At 40.9% G+C, this 19,391-nt stretch overlaps 1 protein-coding gene across 3 annotated transcripts in view; it reads right to left on the bottom strand.

The window, feature by feature from the left end:
- The window catches only part of Aoah (acyloxyacyl hydrolase), a 237,576-nt gene extending 218,459 nt beyond the window's left edge, over positions 1-19,117 (bottom strand). For 2 of the 3 annotated variants that reach the window (XM_052156295.1, XM_052156294.1), the window contains exon 1: positions 18,680-19,117. In XM_052156295.1, coding sequence (XP_052012255.1) covers positions 18,680-18,803 — 124 coding nt within the window. In that variant the 5' untranslated portion in view covers positions 18,804-19,117. The remainder of the gene's footprint in view (positions 1-18,679) is intronic. The other variant, XM_052156293.1, reaches the window with a different exon arrangement.
- Positions 19,118-19,391: the final 274 nt, after the last annotated feature.

A 19,391-nucleotide genomic window follows, 5' to 3' on the forward strand; every position in this document is an offset into this window, starting at 1 on the left:
TGATGGCGGGGTGGTCTTGATTTAGAAGAATTAAGGCAGGAATGGTGAAAATAATCAAAATGTGTTTTAGGAAATTCTCGATGAACTAAGAAAAAATGTTTAATATTAAAAACGGAGCGGGGGAGATGACTAAGTTGGTAAAGTGCTTGCTGTGTAATCATGTTGACCTGAGTTTGACTCCTAGAACCCATATTATAAACAAACAAACAAACAAAGGCAAACAGTCCTAAAGCATGTCTCTTTTGTTGTCATTAGGTGGAGGACTCTGAGATGTTGGCAAGGTCTTTTGTGTTGTCCAGACACATATTCCTCAATTTTGTTTAGTTCTACCTATTAAGATGTAAGAACTGTTCAGATCTTAAGGTATATTTCTGAATTGCAAAACTTTCATTACAATTCTGTGACCATTTCTTATATTTTAAGGCTTCTATTAAATTCACATACATACGGACAATACAATATGCAATAGAAATATATAATAGCTTACCTCTTATCGGTATAATGGTTCCCTTATCATTTTAAAATATGCCACTTTTTATACTATTCTATAGCTTAAAGCATATTCTGTAACACAAAATAAGAAGTCTTGTAGTTTTAATTTGTGAGATCTTTCTCCACTCTTGTATTTTCAACCTTTAAATGTAGGCATGTCTTTAGTATCCACAATCTAGTTGGATTCTTCTTTTAAAAGAACAGGCTAGTTTTGATTATCTTGGCCTTAGAGTGGTGTTTGTGGTCCCCACAGAGGCTCTCTGTGAGATTTCTAGCTGCCTGTGCTGTTCACATGTGTTCTTGTTTGGTCTTTTGTCTTTACTGTTTTTTTTTTTCTTTTTATGTGTGGAAACAAAGGTCGTTAGTATAATTTCATCCCTTTTATCCCTAGTGATTTCTTTTTTATAAGAGTTTTACTTAAATGCTTGCTTTCCTCGTGGGTTCTGAATTATAACGTGTAGCTTCAACCTACCAAAATGTATATCAAGCTAATAGCAATTTAATTAGCACACAAGTTTACAGCTTTGCTCTTATACTGTTCCATTTCTTTTCCTCTCCTTTGGGCTAGTTCTCTCATGTTGTAGACTATAGAGAATGGGGTCCTGCATCCACTCTACCACAGGACTTATGCCTCTGGGGAGGCGGAACATGGGACTGCATTTGCCCCACATTGGGACCAAGCAGATGTCAGGTTATGGGAAGCCATGGGACACTGCTCCAGGGGTGGGGGAGTGCAGTCTGAGGTTCCAGGGACAGCTGGAGCTGGCTTGGGGGGGGTCCCCAGCACTTCAGGGATGCTGCGGCCATCTGTATCTCAGGCTTTTGGGTACCTAGGCACTGCTGGATGCCCTGAAAGATCGGAGAATAGACTGGGGGACCTGTAGGATGGATCTAGCCCAGGGCCAAAGGGGAAAGGGGGTACTCCGGCTGGATCCCGTGGGGGAAAGTACTTGGTTTGTCTGCAGGTGGCTTGGCTTGGCTTGGTGGAGGCTGTGGCTGGGAGTACTGAGGGGCCTTCTGCAGGAGATTAGGTGGCCAGTTCTTTAGGAAAAGGCCTGTTCCATTGCTCTCCAAGGGCAGACTGAATGAAAAGAGACAGTCCATGGTTTTAAGACATTTATTGTCATGGTGGAAAATGGATGAGCAAAAACCATACCACAACATTTGCCCTTTATATTTGCTAAAGGAATGGCTATTAAAAATAATGTGGGTAACTGTGCTCAGACTTAGTCTATCCATCTGTCCATCCATCTGTCATCCATCTGTCCATCCATCCATCCATCCATCCATCCATCCATCCATCCATCCACTTATCCATCAACAATTCTTCTGCACACATGAATCTGAGTGCTTTGTCTCTCTCTCTCTCTCTCTCTCTCTCTCTCTCTCTCTCTCTCTCTCTCTCTCACTAACTCACACACACACACACACACACACACACACACACAAACACTTCTTTAGAATTTGTATCTTTTTGTAATGAACTTGATCATTCAGTTTTACAGTTTTTATATTTTTACTTGATGACATTTGCAGATCAAGGTCATTCATTTTTCTTTGGCTAAATGTATTTTTATTGAAATAACTGCAATTACAGAACCTTTATGAACTTGTTAGAATATGCTCTGTGGGGTTACTTAGTGTTAGAAACAATGAGCAATCTGCCATGTATAATTTCTACATACAGATATTGAAAATGGTGCCAGGAGTTGGCTTCCTCCACTTCAAGGGTTAGGCAGACAAGGATGCTGGGGTATATATTGGTAACTGGCACTATTTCTGCATGTGATCAGTGGCATAATTAGCATGTTTGTCCAATTTTTAGTAAAATGCCTTGCATTTTTATTCCCTGGGAGTGTTACACATGTATCCAAAGCATTTCCATTGGTTTTGCCTCTATCTTACTTTCTTCTATCTCCCTCCTTCTTCTGCTGAAACTTTTCTTCAAACAAGTCTCATTTAAATTTGGTGGGTGTTTATGGGAGTATGGACATCTTAACAGTGTCAACACCACTGAAGAAAATTATCTTTCCCCACCCTCAGGCAGCCATTAATGTACAATAACCCTTGAGGTTAAATGCCTTAATGTCTGTGAAAGGGAATTTATTGGCTAAGCCTTCAGGCCTTTAGGTACTTCATTAAAATTGAGATCTGACTTGAGGTTACATGACCATAGGTCACATCCTCTACCTGTGGAGGAACTTGGGGCATTGTCCTTATGTGGCTGAAGGACACAAATCTGTGGAGGGCTGAAGCCTTGTGTCAGGAGCCTAGAGTCCAGAAACCAGGCAAAACGCCTGCCATTCCTCGGGGTCACCAGGGTTTCCAACCTTAGCTCAACCAGGAACCAGGCTGCCTTTCATGGTCCTAGTAGACCAGACATTACAGTTACTGTTTTAAGTAGTTCTCATTGCACATATTCAAAAGCATATTTATGTGTATAAATATATTATCTTCTTTTATATATACCATAATTCATGCTTTCCGTCTCTTCCTATGACTATAAGTTACAATATGGTATGTTTTATCTCTGTTTAAAAGACTTATTCTTTTAGCCCCTTTTAAATTTTAATATATTGTATGTTTGCATAGCATATATGTATGTACATGTGTATGTGGCATGTATGTGTGTATGAGTGTTTTCATATATGTAGGCAAATGTGTGTAGACACCAGGCACTGACTTTGTGTACTTTGATTGTGCTCCACCTTATATGTTAAGGTAGGGACTCTCACATGAACATAGAGTTCAAGGATTTGGCTAGTGTAGGTAGTCTCTTTGTTCTTGGGATTTCTTGTCTTTCAAGCAGAGGGATTAGAAGCCACACTCGCCCAATATTTTCATACATACTAGAGACTGAATTATGATCCAAACACCTGTGTTCCAAGGGATTTACTTACTGAGCAACTCTTCAGCTTTTATAGCACATATTTTTTAAGTTATTTATTTTTATTTTACCAGTAAGAATGTTTTGCCCACAAGTATGTATGTGCAGTGTGTGTGTGTGTGTGCCTGGTGTCAACATGGTTGTAGGCCATCATGCGGGTGCTGGAACTTGGGTCCTCTGCAAGGGCAGTAAGTTTTCATAGCCACTGAGTCATCTTTCCAGCTACCCTTTAGTACTTCTTACATGAGAAAATTGCTTCTCAGTTTTCTTTTTCTTTTTTTTCAGTCGATATATTTTTATTTACATTTCAAATGATTTACCCTTTTCTAGACCCCCACTCCCCGAAAGTCCCATCAGCCCCCTTCCCATCCCCAGTTTTCCCACCCAACCCTTCCCACTTCCCTGTTCTGGTTTTTCCATATTCCACTCCTCTGTTCTTCTTGTACTTCATTTGATGTGTGGATTATGTTTTTGTTATTCCAGTTTTCTAGGTTAATATCCACTTATTAGTGAGTGCATACCATGATTCATCTTTTGAGTATGGGTTACCTCACTTAGTATGATGTTCTCCAGCTCCATCCATTTGCTTAAGAATTTCATGAATTCATTGTTTCTAATGGCTGAATAGTACAAATGGGTTTATATTTTATGTTCATTTAAGTTGTAGTTTAATATGGCATAGAATTCTGAGCTACTAACTTTTGCCCTTTCTCAGCATCTTATGTCATTTGACTACCTTCTGCCTGCACAGCTCAGAAATGAGGTAGGCTGCTAGCTATACTGCTTTCCTGGGCAAGAGGTATCATTTTTTTCTGTTGTGTTCAAGGGCTTCCTATTGTATTGGTTTCAGAAGACTGGCTATGATGTGTCAGGATTCATTTTGTATTTATTCTGCTTGAAGTTTATGGAGAGTCTTGGATCTGTAGGTTAAAATTTTCCTTAGTTTTAAAGTGGTGTTGACTTTTACCTTTTATTCAGACAGTTTTACAAACTACCTCTTTCTCTTCCCTCTCCTCTTAGAACACCCATTTCACAGATATTTAGAAACCGAACATCACAGCACTGGTTCCTAAGGTTTGAGTTATTTTCCTTCAAGCCTGGTTTTCCTTTAGCTTTGTTTTGGATAATTCCCATTGATCTGTGCTCAAGGACTTTTCCTTCTGTGAATTCGAGTCTGCCAGGCCTAAGCAGGGAATCATCACTGGCTTTCAAGTCTGGTCTTCTCATTTGTCCCTTTCTTATCATCTTCCGTGTCTGTTCAAAGCCAACTTGATGAATGTTGGCAAAAATACTTTCAATTTAGCTCTTTCCCATGGATTTCTGTGATTACTTTGAATTTCTTGCTAAACCTAGTCCAAGATAAGGTAATTAGCCTCTGGACCTGTAACTTTCTGATTTCCCCACAGTATTGAACTTCTAATCAATCAGTCTGCAGACACAGCCTCTATCCAGGAGTTTTGTTCACAATTTGAGAGTTGTAAAATAGTAAACTTCTGTTTTACAGAAACAGAAGGCTATGGCATTACAACAATTTGTTTTTCTTTCCAAATTTGCAGAATGAAGTTTATTCATAAAAGCTTAACCATAAAAGCCCTGTCTTAGTTAGGGTTGCTATTGTTGCAACAAACATCATAACCAAAAAGCATATTGGGGGTTTATTCGGTTTATACTTCCATATTGTTGTTCATTATTGAAGGAAGTCAGAATAGGAACTCAATCAGGACAGGAACCTGGAGGCAGGAACAGATGCAGAGACTATGAGGGAGTGCTATTTATTGACTTGTTTCCACTGGTTTTCTCAGCTTGCTTTCTTATAAAACCCAGGGTCCCCAGTCCATGGATGGGACCACCTACTGCTCACTAATTGAGAAAATGCCTTACAGCTGTATTTTATAGAGGCATTTCCTCAACTGAAGCGTCTTCCTTTCTGATGACTCTTGGCTTGTGTCAAGCTGACACACAAAACCAGCCTACAAGGTCTACGAAACTGAAAAGGAAAAAAAAAATCACATAAAGCATACAAAAATCTCACCATTAAATCTTATCCAGACAGAAACTATTCTCTATTTATTGATCTCTATTACATGTGCAAGGTTATAATGTCTATTTGGAGAATGACTTTGGGCAGAAGTCAGAGATCCCCTTATGTGATATTACCATAATATTCTGTTTGGTGACCTTTCCCCCTTCCTTTGAGTATTTTGATGTCCTTTCCTGTGTAGGGAGGATTGGTGTGTTTGATGTTACTTTGCTAACAATAACAAAGGGATTTGTATACATAATTGGGATGTTAGCTAATTCACTTTGAGTTACTATTTTTTTCCTAAGTGGGCCTGAAATAATCAGCAAATCTTTTAAACTGTAGGGTTTTTTTCTAAATGGTGCTGGACAGAAAAGAAATCAGTATGCTGCTAACTTCTTATGCTGAGCAGCAGCCTCGAGTCATTGACAGCTCATAGTTTTTAACCAAAGGAACCCTGATTCTACAAATGGGAGGTGTTGAGTGCTGTCAGCAGCCAGTGAAAGTTTAGGACCTAAATGTGTCCTAAATGAGAGTTCAGCCCCGCAGTGCACCCCTCCCTGGCCACCCTGCTCCCTTCCTCCCACTCCCCACCTTCCTATCCCCCCTTCACATCTTTGAATGTTAGGAAGGAGTAAGTAGCTCTGTCTTTCTGTCTGTCTTCAGCTTAGAGATCAGAATGGAAGCTCCCAGCTACTGCTCCAGATCCAGGCTTCCTGCCTGTTGCCATGTTCCCTGCCTTGAAGGTCATGACTCACCCTGTGAAACTGTAAGCAAATCCCCAATTAAATGCTCTCTTTTATGTGCTGCTATGGTCACAGTGTCTTTTCATAGTCGTAGAACAGTATTTACGACAAAACCCATTTGACTTCTGGGTTTCAACTCTTTCATTTCTGAGCAAAGAAAGAACCCATTTACACCATGTCCAGATTTCTGATCTACAGAAACTATGAGACAACAAATACCTGTAGATTTGAGCTCGTTAGTGGAAAACAATTTATTACGTATCTATAGAAAGCCAAGCTATGAAGTATTTTTATTATTTATTTTAAAAATTCCTTAGTGTATGTTCATTGAAGAGTTCTGTGTTGTCAGTTTTCATATCACAGCCTGTGTACAGAGATCAGGGGAATCACTTTTTTTTTTCCGTTTTTTTTTTTTTTTTTTTTTTTTTTTTGAGACAGGGTTTCTCTGTGTAGCCCTGGCTGTCCTGGAACTCACTCTGTAGACCAGGCTGGCTTAAACTCAGAAATCCACCTGCCTCTGCCTCCCAAGTGCTGGGATTACAGGTGTGTTCTGGCATCCCCACCATTTCTGCTGAGTGCCTAGGGGAGATTTGCAGGTGCCAAGCAAAGCTTCTGTCTCCCAGTCCCCTTCCCTTTTCTTTTTTTCTGTCTCCCAGTCCCCTTCTCTTTTCTTTTTTTCTGTCTCCCAGTCCCCTTCCCTTTTCTTTTTAAAGCTTCACTACAGAGTCTCTTAAGGCCTTCCTGAGGCTCTGCCTTAAGTGGCTCTACTTGCTTCCTCTCACTGGGCTAGGGAAGCTCCCCAGACTGTGACAATTCCTCCAGAATAGACTCTGAATTTGTCAACATTCCTGTTTTGCTTAGCTATTAAACTACACTTATACCCATCACCTACCTCTTTAGGCAGCTGTTACCACACTGTCCAGTTTTTTTTTTTTTGCTAGAGCCTCAAGAATGTTGCATCTATATGTCAGAAATGTTCCAGAAATCACTGTGAAATCTTTGTAGAGGAATCTTTGCTTTAGACCCCCTCATAGTTACACATGTATTTTCCACATGTTAACATTTAGTTTCCTTGGAGTCTGCTTTATAATAGGTTTAATCTCTGGACTTTTTAGAATAGCGTATTTCTTTCTTACTTTTCTGAGTACTTGAGATGTGGTATTTCTATATGTAACTTGATCCCTTTCCCTGTGTGATTCTTATCCTGCTGGGAAGGAAGGGTCAGAGGGTTAAGCAATGTCCCCAATGTCATGCATGTAGAGTGGCAAGTTCCAGACTCATCTATCTAAGAGACTGGACTTTCTTTTCTTTACTCTTCCAATTATTTCCATGTGAACAGCTAGACAGAAAATACAGACCATGAGTGATCTCAGCATTCAGAAAGAACTATATGAGAGAACTGTAAATGGGCAATCTTGGGTTCAGTAGGTCTAGAAGAATCTACAGAGAGTGATAGGCACATGATAACTTCAGGGAATTTCACTTAATAGTCTAAAACTCTATTGTTCCTTCCTCTTTCCCACAGAACATTCATAAAGAGAAAACAATTATTATTAACTTTTCTCCTAAAGATTCCCATGCTGGCTCCATTTTCTGAAAGCTCTGCTTACCGTGTAACCTTGCCCAAAAGTCACAGATGCTTTCTATTCTCTGCTATGTTTATATGCTTTTTCTTTTCAAGATTTGATTCCAGGACACTACAGAGAAAGGAAAATAGATAGGATATGAGCAACTCAAATGATTGGGAAGTAATCATTTCCATTCATATAAAGAGTGGACTGAAGTCAATGATAATTTAAAATTGAAGGCAGAGTGCTCAAGAGAGGAGGATATGCAAGATGACCACAGTGAGAGGCACCAACAGAACCAGGAGTGGCCTGCTAAAGTCAGAGGGTCTGGAAGTCATTGGAGCTGCAGGCATAAAGCAGGACAGGATGAGAACACAGGATTGCTGCAAGATGGCGCTGTGAACTCTACAGCCTTGACACCTTGGCTGCCGCTCAAGGAGCTCTGAGGGTTAAGGACTGAGCCCACTCCAAGTCTGAGATCTGTGAGTATTGTGATTTGAGAACTAAATCGCTGATGAGAGGGGAGGAAAGGAAGAGAGGACCCCTGCTACCCACAGAGAATGTGAGTGGCAGAAGGAAACACTTTCTGCTGTCCACAGAAACTGTGTCTGTGAGCTACTGCCCAGTTACAGAGAAGCAGACTGAAATTTGTGTGTACCCAAATTATGACCATGATTTGCAACTTACTCTGCCAACTCTGGATAAGCCTCTCTGGTTTCTGTTAACGTAACTCTTTCCCCATTTATACTGTTTTGAGACCACAGAAGCACCTTTGCCTCTTATTCCAACCAGAGTTTCTGAGAACTCTGTGGGGGTGTGCTAGAGGGAAGATGGCCTGACCCTGAGGGCATGCTTAACAAAACACAAAAAAAGAACATGAATGAAGCTTTAAAATCCTTATGGCTGCCTCAGATTTAAATAGTTCCTCCTAACCCTCAAAACTCAATTAATTGTCATTAAAAAAAGCAGAAGGACTAGCTGGCCTGTAAATCATCCTGTACTGAAATTAATGTTTTACAAAATGGAACCTGGCTTATCACTGGTTCTATAAACTTTTAGAAAGGCCACACATAGTCTAGAGGGCAGATGGGACAGCTAGTGAATGACATGGGATTCCCACAGCTGGCTCTGATGTAGGGTGAAGTCAAGAGCTGTGTTTGAAGGTACTGCGTTCGGTGCCCCAGCACAAGGCTCCTGTTCGCCTGTAATGGTGTGTTGCTCAGTAGCCTGGCACCTTCTCTGGTGACTCCTTTCGGAGTGTCTGCACAGTTGCAACAACTCCACCCCTCTGGAGTCTGCATCTGCACCTAGGTCTTTCCTTACTCATATGTGCCTCTTATTTAGTGGTATGATGACAGCCCATATATTCTCTGCTATAAAACTAAGATTGGCAAACCATATGAAGAACCGACACACAGAGATAACCAAAGCTCAGAGAAGACCAAAAACAGCTCACCTACAGAGCAGAATCAGCCAGCACTGAGAGGACAGAAGAGGATGCCCAGGCCCCTGGAGTTTACCATTTACTGACACCTGACTTGATTTTTAGGATTTATGATTTCTCTGACTTTTGATTCTAAGCCTCATTCCTCGGATTTGCCTAAGAAAGTTTTCTGATTTTCATACTCATCTTAAATCAGTTGGATTTCTTTATTTATTTGGGAGCAGTGGGAACCGAATCTAGGGCTACACACCTGCCCAACCATGCAGCCAGCCCCCAAGCTTGTCTCAGGCCCAATTTGATTCTTTTTGCCTACAGTCTTAGAAGGCTTTGCATGCCTGGTTGCCATATGCTGCTTAGAGATTCAGTGTCTGGGAACAAAGATAAAGGAATAAACGTGCAGAAAATAGAGTGATACACTGACAAAAGCAACTTAAAATGGATCTATTAGATATGGCCTTGCAGTACAAGAGATAAAAAATAGGGACTCATCAAATAAAACTATTTTATTCTAGAGGGGATACACTAATAAAGGTGAAGAGAAACTCACAGAAGAGAAAAAAATGTAGCTAGATATACATTTGACATGGGACCTATATATGAAGCTCAAAAAGAAAACTCCATTAAAAATCATGAAATTTGGTGGTAAATGGATGGAACTGAAACATAGTATACTGACTGGAGTAACTCAGACTTAGAAAGGCAAACATTGCAGGTTCTAATTTGTGATTCTTAGCTCCAGGATGTGAATAGAAAACCTAGAATAACCACTGGAACTAGGAAAGTGAAAAATGACCAGGAAGTAGAAAGCTAGAGAGTGGGGAACATCAGGACATAGGCTATATGAATGGAGAAATGGGTAAATAGGGGACTTTAACTGGGAAGGGAGGGTGGAGGGTAGGTAATATGGAAGGAGAAGGAGGGAGGACAGATAAAATATTAAGGATCTTGGAAAAAGACATAGGAGTCATTATTTTACATTTACCCCAAATTACATATGTTATAAATACATATTATATGTATAGGACATAATATTTTTTGAAGTGCTGGGGAACTGCAGAACAGGAGCAGTTTCTAGATTTTTCTCTTAATTGGGTGATAACTTTCTGGAAGAGAGATACTTCTAAGATCAGTAACACAAGTGGCAGCTAGTAAGGATGCAGGGCAAGGGAATGCAAACTTGTACAGCCATTATAATTGTACTCCATTGTTAGAGATGTGCAAACTTGTACAGCCACTATAATTATACTCCATTGCTAGAGATGTGCAAATTTGTACAGCTACTATAGCCATAAATATGGCAGTTTCTTAGAAAATTGAGAATCAATCTACTCCAAGACCCAGCTTTACCACTCTTGAGCATTCAAAGGATGCTCCATCCTACCACAAGGACACTTGCTCAATCATATTCATTGCTGCTTTATTCGTAACAGCCAGAAACTAGAAAAATCTTAGATATCCCCCAGCTGAAGAATGGATAAGGAGAAGTTTCCATCTGCTCCTGGACCTGATCCTGTGCCACAGCACTCCATACCCAAATACCAGGGAGAGAGCTGGTCTCCCAGGAGTGCCTACACACCTGGGAGCACAGGTGAGACTACCACTTCTGCTCAATTTCCTGGCCCAAGAGGGACCTGCCTAGAGCCATCAGGACACAAGAACCAAGGAACAGCCAGGGATAGAATCCTTCTGGTTTTTGTCTGCACCCTGGAGCTGACCCTGTGCCACAGCTCTCCATACACAAATTTCTCCCAGAGCAAACTGGTCTCAAAGGAGTACTGACATACAGGTTTGTAGGAGGGACAAGCCACAGTTAGAGACAGCAAGACCAGCTAACACCAGAGATAACCAGATGGCGAGAGGCAAGGGTAAGAACATACTTGACATAATCAGAAACCAGTTTTCCCATACAGCGAACCCTGGGTACCCGAAAACACCAGAAAAGCAAGACTCTGATTTAAAATCTCATCTCATGATGATGCTAGGAGACTTTAAGAAGGACATAAATAACCCCCTTAAAGATATACATGAGAACACAGGTAAACAGTTTCCTTAAAGAGGAAGCATAAAAATCCCTTAAAGAATTACAGGAAAACAAAACCAAACAAGTGAAGGAACTGAACAAAAGCATCCAGGATCTAAAAATGGAAGTTGAAACAATAAAGAAATCGCAAAGAGAGACAAAATTGGAGATAGAAAATCTAGGAAAAAATCAGGAATCAGAAACACAAGCATCACCAACAGAATACAGGGAATAGACAAGAGAATCTCAGGTGTAGAAGATACCATAAAAAACATTGACACAACAGTCAAAGAAAATGCAAAATGCAATAAGTTCCTGACCCAAAACTTCCAGGAAATCCAGGGCACAATGGGAAGACCAAACCTAAGGATAATAGGAATAGAAGAGAGGGAAGACTTCCAATTTAAAGGGCCAGTAAATATCTTCAACAAAATTATAGAAGAAAACATCTCAACTTTAAGAAAGAAATACCCATGGACATACAAGAAGCCTACAGAATTCCTAATAGATTGGACCAGAAAAGAAATTCCTAAAAAAAAAAGAAAAAAGAAAAAAGAAAAAGAAAGTCCTTCTATCACATAATAATCAAATACACAAATGCACAAAACAAAGACAGAATACTAAAACAGTAAGGGGAAAAGGTCAAATAACATATAAAGGTAGACCTATCAGAATTACACCAGACTTCTCGCCAGAGACCATGAAAGCTAGACGATCCTGGGTAGATATTATACAGACCCTAAGAGAAAACAAATGTCAGCCCTGGCTACTCTACCCAGCAAAACTCTCAATTATCATAGATGGAGAAAGATATTTCATGACAAAAACAAATTTACATAATATCTTTCCACGAATCCAGCACTGCAAAGGACAATAGGTGAAAAATGCCAACACAGGAGGGAAACTACACCCTAGGAAAAGCAAGAAAGTAATCTTCTTTCAACAAACCCAAAAGAAGATAGCCACACAAACATAAAAATAACAGGAAGCAGCAATCACTATTCCTTAACATCTCTTAACATCAATGGACTCAATTCTCCAATAAAAAGACAGAAAAACAGACTGGATTCTTAAACAAAACCCAGCATTTTGCTGCATACAGGAAATGTACCTCAGTGTCAAAGACAGACACTACCTCAGAGTAAAGGGCTGGAAAACAATTTTCCAAGCAAATGGTCCCAAGAAACAAGTTGAAGTAGCCATTCTAATATCAAATAAAAGCAACTTTCAACCAAAAGTTATCAAAAAGGATCAGGATGAGGATGAGGAGGATACTCATTGAAGGAAAAAAATCTACCAAGAAGAACTCTCAATTCTGAACATCTATGTTCCAAATGCAAGGGCACCCACATTCTTAAAAGAAACTTTACTAAAGCTCAAAGTACACATTCTATCTCACAAAATAATAGTGGGAGACTTCCATACCCCACTCTCATCAATGGACAGATCATGGAAACACAAACTTAACAGAGACACAATGAAACTAACAAAGTTATGGACCAAATGGATTTAACAGATATTGTCTTAGTCAGGGTTTCTATTTCTGCACAAACATCATGACCAAGAAGCAAGTTGGGGAGAAAAGGGTTTATTGAGCTTAAACTTCCACGTTGCAGTTCATCACTAAAGGAAGTCAGGACTGGACCTCAAGCAGGTCAGGAAGCAGAAGCTGATGCAGAGGCCATGGAGGGATGTTTCTTACTGGCCTGCTTCTCCTGCCTTGCTCAGCCTGCTCTCTTATAGAACCCAAGAGCACCAGCCCAAAGGTGGTACCACCCACAAGGGGCCCTCCCCACTTGATCACTAATTGAGAAAATGCCCCACAACTGGATCTCATGGAGGCACTTCCCCAACTGAAGCTCCTTTCTCTGTGATAACTCCAGCCTGTGTCAAGTTGACACATGAAACTAGCCAGTACAATGGACCCCTTGTCAACTTGACACACAAACACATCACTATTAAGCCTCAACCCTTGCTTTCTTATTCATCCACAAGATCTAAATTACTTTAAAAGTCCCACAGTCTTTACATATTATAAGTTCAATCACCTTAAAATGTCCAATATCTTTAAAATTCAAAGTCTCTCAACTGTGGGCTCCACTAAAATACTTTCTTCCTTCAAGAGGGAAACATATCTGGGCACAGTCACAACCAAAAGAAAAACTCAAACTCCAATGGTTCTATGTCTGGGATCCAACTCATGATCTTCTGGGCTCCTCCAAGGGATTGGGTCACTTCTTCAGCTCTGCCCTTTGTAGCACACAGCTTGTCTTCTAGGCTCCAGCTGCCTGTACTCCACTGCTGCTGCTGTTCTTGGTGGTCATCACATGGCACTGGCATCTCCAAAACACTGCTATCTTCCACTGTAATTAGGCTTCACCAATAACCTCTCATAGGCTCTCATCAGGGTGACAAGCCTCTGCTCCTATGCATGACTCCTTCAAGTCCTGGGACATCAATTGCAACTGAGGCTGCACCTTCACCAATGGCCTTCCGTGGCCTCTCACTGTGCCAATAGCCTCAGATGCTCTTCATGACCCCCTTCATGCCTTCAAAACCAGTACCATCTGGGTGACTCTTACACAGTACCAAGTCCAGCCACAGCACAAAACACAACTGTGGCTATCTCTGGAACACACTCTCTCTTGCTTTCAGAAAACACTTCCAAGAAGATTTCATCTCAGTGATGCTGGTCTCTTCTTAATCACCGCTAATTTCTTAGCTCCAGCTCCAGCTAACCAGCATCAATGGTCCCAGTAACACAAAGGTTTGCTTTCGTGGTTCTGGTATCTTGTTACTCACAGCTGATTCTTCAGCTCCAGCTAACCAAAACCACAGAATCTTCACAATCAAAACATGGCCACTGTAAGTGTCTTTAATCTTCCTCTGAAATTTCACAAGGCAGGCCTCCATCTTTTGCACTGTTCTTAACATTGTCTTCCAAGCTCCTACAGAACTTTCTACTGAGCTCTTAATATTCTAATGGCTTTTCTAGCTCAAAGTTCCAAAGTCCTCCCACAGTCCTCCCCAAAACATGGTCAGGTTGTCACAGGAATACCCCCCTACGCTGGTACCAATTTGTCTTAGTCAGGGTTTCTATTCCTGCACAAACATCATGATCAAGAAGCAAGTTGGTGAGGAAAGGGTTTATTGAGCTTACACTTCCACGTTGCAGTTCATCACTAAAGGAAGTCAGGACTGGACCTCAAGCAGGTCAGGAAGCAGGAGCTGATGCAGAGGCCATGGAGGGATGTTTCTTACTGGCTTGCTTCCCCTGGCTTGCTCAGCCTGCTCTCTTATAGAACCCAAGAGCACCAGCCCAAAGGTGGTACCACCCACAAGGGGCCCTCCCCATTTGATCACTAATTGAGAAAATGCCCCACAACTGGATCTCATGGAGGCACTTCCCCAACTGAAGCTCCTTTCTCTGTGATAACTCCAGCCTGTATCAAGTTGACACACGAAACTAGCCAGTACAGATATCTATAGAACATTTCATCCTTAAACGAAAGAATATACCAAACTAACAAAGTTATGGACCAAATGGATTTAACAGATATCTATAGAACATTTCATCCTAAAACAAAAGAATATACCTTCTTCTCATGGTATCTTCTCCAAATGACTATATAATCAGTCACAAAACAGGCCTCAACAGATAAAAGAAAATTGAAATCATCCCATGTAGCCTATCAGATCACCACAGGCTAAGATCAATGGCAACAAAAACAACAGAAAGCCCACATATACATGGAAGCTGAACAACCCCTTCTCAATAACTTGGTCAAGGAAGAAATTAAGAAAGAATCCAGAATTTAATGAAAATGAAGGCACAACATATCAAACTTATGGGACACAATGAAAGCAGTGCTAAGAGGAAAACTAAGCTCTCAGTGCCTCCAAAAAGAAATTGGAGAGAGCATACACTACCAGCCTAACATTATACCTGAAAGCTCTAGAACAAAAAGAAGGAAATACACCCAAGAGGAGTAGACAGCAGGAATAATCAAACTCAGGGCTGAAACCAACCAAGTTGAAACAAATAGAACTATACAAAGAATCAATAAAACCAGGAGCTGGTTCTTTTGAGAAAATCAAGATGAACCCTTAGCCAGACTAACCAGAGGGCTCAGAGACAGTATCCAAATTAACAAAATCAGAAATGAAAATGGAGATATAACAACAGAAACTGAGGAAATTCAAAAAATCACCAGATCCTGCCACAAAAAGCCTATATTCAACACAACTGGAAAATTTGGATGAAATGGACAATTTTCTAGACAAATACCAAATACCTAAGTTAATTCAGGATCAGGTAAGCCATCTAAACAGTCCCATAACCCCTAAAGAAATAGAAGCAGTCGTTAAAAGTTTCCCAACCAAAAAACAAACAAACAAACAAACAAACAAACAAAACAAAACAAAAAAAAACCGAAAAAACCAGGACCAGATGGTTTTAGTGCAAAATTCTATCAGACCTTCAAAGAAGTCCTAATACCAATACTCTTCAAACTATTCCACAAAATAGAAACAGAAGGAACACTACCCAATTCATTCTATGAAGCCACAGTTACATTGTGCATTCTCCCTTAGAGATGGAACAGTTTCTGTCTAATCAGAAACCTGTCACAATTTTCTTTCATAGAGAAATTCATAAGAATTTTTTTCTACTTCTATCATGTTTAATGTTCCAAATAGATTTTAAAAACTGGTTGAGTGCATATTTCCACTTAGCTTCAGAAGATATCATGTATATTTAAGAGGAATTTAACTATTATAAATTATTTTGATGACTTAAAATTGTCAATACCTAGTTGTATATTTTAACATAAATTTTATTAGTTTAATAAAAAAATGGATATGAAAAAGTGGTATTCTACACAATGGAGTATTACTCACTGATTTAAAAAAATGACAGCTTGAAATTTGCAGTCAAAAAATGGGTGGAACTGGAAAATATCATCCTAAGTGAGGTGACCCAGTCACAAAAGAACACTCATGGTATGCACTCACTGATAAACAGATATCACAGAAGCTCGGAATACCCAAGACACAATTCACATATCAAATGATGCCCAAGAAGAAGGAAGGAGAGGTCCCTGGTCCTGGAAAGGCTCAGTGCAGCAGTGTAGGGGAATACCAGGACAGGGAAGTGGGAAGGGGTGGATTGGGGAACAGGGGGAGTTAAGGGATTTTTGGGGAGGGAGGATCCAGGGAAGCGGAAATAATTTGAAATGTAAATAAAGAATATATCTAATAAAAAAAAGAAATTTGCAACCAAATGAGTCAAAAATCATCTTGAGTGAGGTAACCCAGAACCATAAAGACAAATATAACACATATTCACTTGTAATTGGATTTTAGCTGTTAAATAAGTGGTATTCGAACTATAATCCAGACTCAGAGAGGTTAGGTAAAGAGGAGGACTCTAGCAAGGATTCCTGGACTCCCCTGAGAAAAAGAAATAGGATAGATTTTGTGGGTGGACTGGGAGCAGATGTGGATGGAAGCAGGAAGGATCAGGTAGGGGTGTGTGTTTGTGTGTGTGTGTGTGTGTGTGTGTGTGTGTGTAGAAGCTATCTTAGTTTCAGACCCATCAACCCAGTGACCTCTGCGTACATGGCACAGAAAATCACCACCCAGGCTGTGTCCAAATTCCTTACTGAAAAAAATCATGCTTCAACAAATGGCCATTATTTTCATCTGTTCTGCAACAATATACAGAGTGTATTCCTAGAATTCTCTTTCTATGGCTTCCAACACTCCATAGCCTTGCTGGGGATCTGGCAGTGAAGTAAAGGGGAACTTTGTGTCCACTCTACTGGTGTGAAGATCTGGGGCTATTACTGTAGATTGCTGGACTATATCCAGAAAGTCCAATTGTAGCCCCCTGGAAACAGAAACGACTCCCAGAGACTTTCCCTCGTGGATTTCATTTAATAAGCTTTCAGGTTTGCTCTAAGAAAATGGGATGGCAGTAAGCTGTGATTTTAGGAAACTAAAGGCTAAGTAAAGATGACCCCTCCTCCTAGACCTGGTTCCAAAGGAACCAATGAATCAGGTTCTTTGAGTGTTATTTTTAAAAGAAGGTGTTGCCTCTAGAGATGCATTCCCTGGTGTGTGTAATATCATGGTTTTGTCAAAACCCAAGTCAGACTTTTTGTTATTGCCTCTACACAGAACATCTAAGTGTCAGAACTTGTGCCCAGGTTCCCTGTGTGTAGTACTTGGCCATCACAGTTATCCCTAGGGTGATTTTTGGCCAGGATTCCATATTGAGTCTGTTTACTAGCAATTGTTTCCTAGTTCTGAGTGTGTGTGGCTCCACTGCCCATGCCATCTCAGCTCCCTTTTTTGCTACGTGCCCATTGTATAATATGAAGATGGAAGTTGTCCTGGTTAGGGTTACCATTGCTGTGATGAAACACCACAATCAAAGCAACTTGGGGAGCAAAGGGTTTATCTCAGTTTATACTTCCAGGTAATAGTCCATCACTGAGGGAAGTCAGGGCAGGAACTCATGGAACCTGGACGCAGGAGCTGATGAAGAAGCTGTGGAGGGGAATTGTTTACTACTTTGCTCCTCATGGCTTGCTCAGCCTGCGTTCTTATAGAACCCAGGACAACCAAGGCCAGGGAACAACCTACCCACAATGAACTAGGCTTTCCTCCACGAATCCCTAATTAAGAAAATGCCCTGCAGGCTCCACAGTCTGATGGAGGCTTCTTAGTTGAGGTTCTCTCAGATCACTTCAGCTTGTGTCATGTTGACATAAACTGGCCAGCACAGAAGGTTTCACCTTGTTCCCCACTGTCCTCAGAAGACACAAAGCAAATACAAAGAGAATTTGGAAATAAAATATTCCTATGAAGGAGAAGCCATATCTCAGTCAGTGTTCAGAGTTTCTGTCAGGACACTCTAGCCAAATTCCCTAAAAAGAAGGAAGGAAACTGAAGGGCTGAGCCCTTACTATGTACAGATGTCACAGACATGCACACTGGGTCTTAGTTTTCACAGTTCTCCAGTGAAGTGCATGTTATTATCCCTGTCAGCTAAGAAGAACACAACAGCATGGAGAGGGCTAGGCAAGAGGCACTAACAGATCAACAAGAGGAGGAGGAGGAAGAGGAGGAGGAGGAGGAGGAGGAGGAGGAGGAGGAGGAGGAGGAGGAGGAGGAGGAGGAGAGCGATGCAGCCCACATGTCTGAATTCAGCACCATGTCGAGAACTGAGAAGTTCAGATATGAAGGGAGATGATCGAAAAGAAAACCTTCCCAATCACAGAAGGGGGCCTTTTGTTTGTTTACTTTTGAGACAGGGTCTCAATATATAGCTCAGACTATCTTTCATCTGGTGATCCTCCTGCCTCATCTCCTTGAGTGCTAGGAATACAGACAGATATGTGCTACCACATCTAGTTTTGATGTTAAGGAATTATTGTGCAAGCAAAGTATCAGACCTCATTGTTATGAACATATAGAAAAAATTAAAATGTACTTACCTAAACAGCTTTGGCCATTGGAGTAGCTGGCACCTGTCTGGTTCTCGTAGGGCACAGAGGCCAATGAGAGAGAGAGCAGGAGAAAGAGAAGGGTGGTCTTGAGGACCTTCCAGGGGGACTTCATCCTGAGCTGTACCAGGAGCCACAATCTTGGTCCACAAGATCACTCCACTTCTAAGCCCTGCTTGGCCCCTCTGTAGTTACCACACCCTGATGCACACTGCCATGAACACACTGTATAGCAAGTGTGATACAGGTGAGCACACACACACACACACACACAAACACACACACACACGGCTATTCTGAGACGTCTGAGAGAGGCTCAGATGTCCAGATCTGGGAAGAGCTGTAGCAGTTCTTGGTAGGCAGTCCCTCCGAGAAAAGACTTCAGGAAAAAGAAATACCCAAGTTGCACATTGACAGAAACAGTGCTTCCGGCCTCTGGCTGAAGTCAGTGACCATAAACCACATGAACCTTGAGGTTTGCCCGAAGCACTCTGTTGGGTTGGAAGAGAGAAGGCCCCTCCCCTTTCATTCTTGCAAAATGAAATGAAAAGTAAACTAAACCTAAGAAGAAAACTTAACACCACCTGCACACAGCCCTTCAGCAATCGGAATGGCAGCACCCACATAGTGAAGAAGTTATAGTTGTAATGTAGAATAATTGTGATTATAAAGGGTAGTGCAGAATTATATTTAAATCTATTTA

This window comes from Apodemus sylvaticus, chromosome 14 (genome assembly GCF_947179515.1).
Source record: "Apodemus sylvaticus chromosome 14, mApoSyl1.1, whole genome shotgun sequence".
Lineage (NCBI taxonomy): Eukaryota > Metazoa > Chordata > Mammalia > Rodentia > Muridae > Apodemus > Apodemus sylvaticus.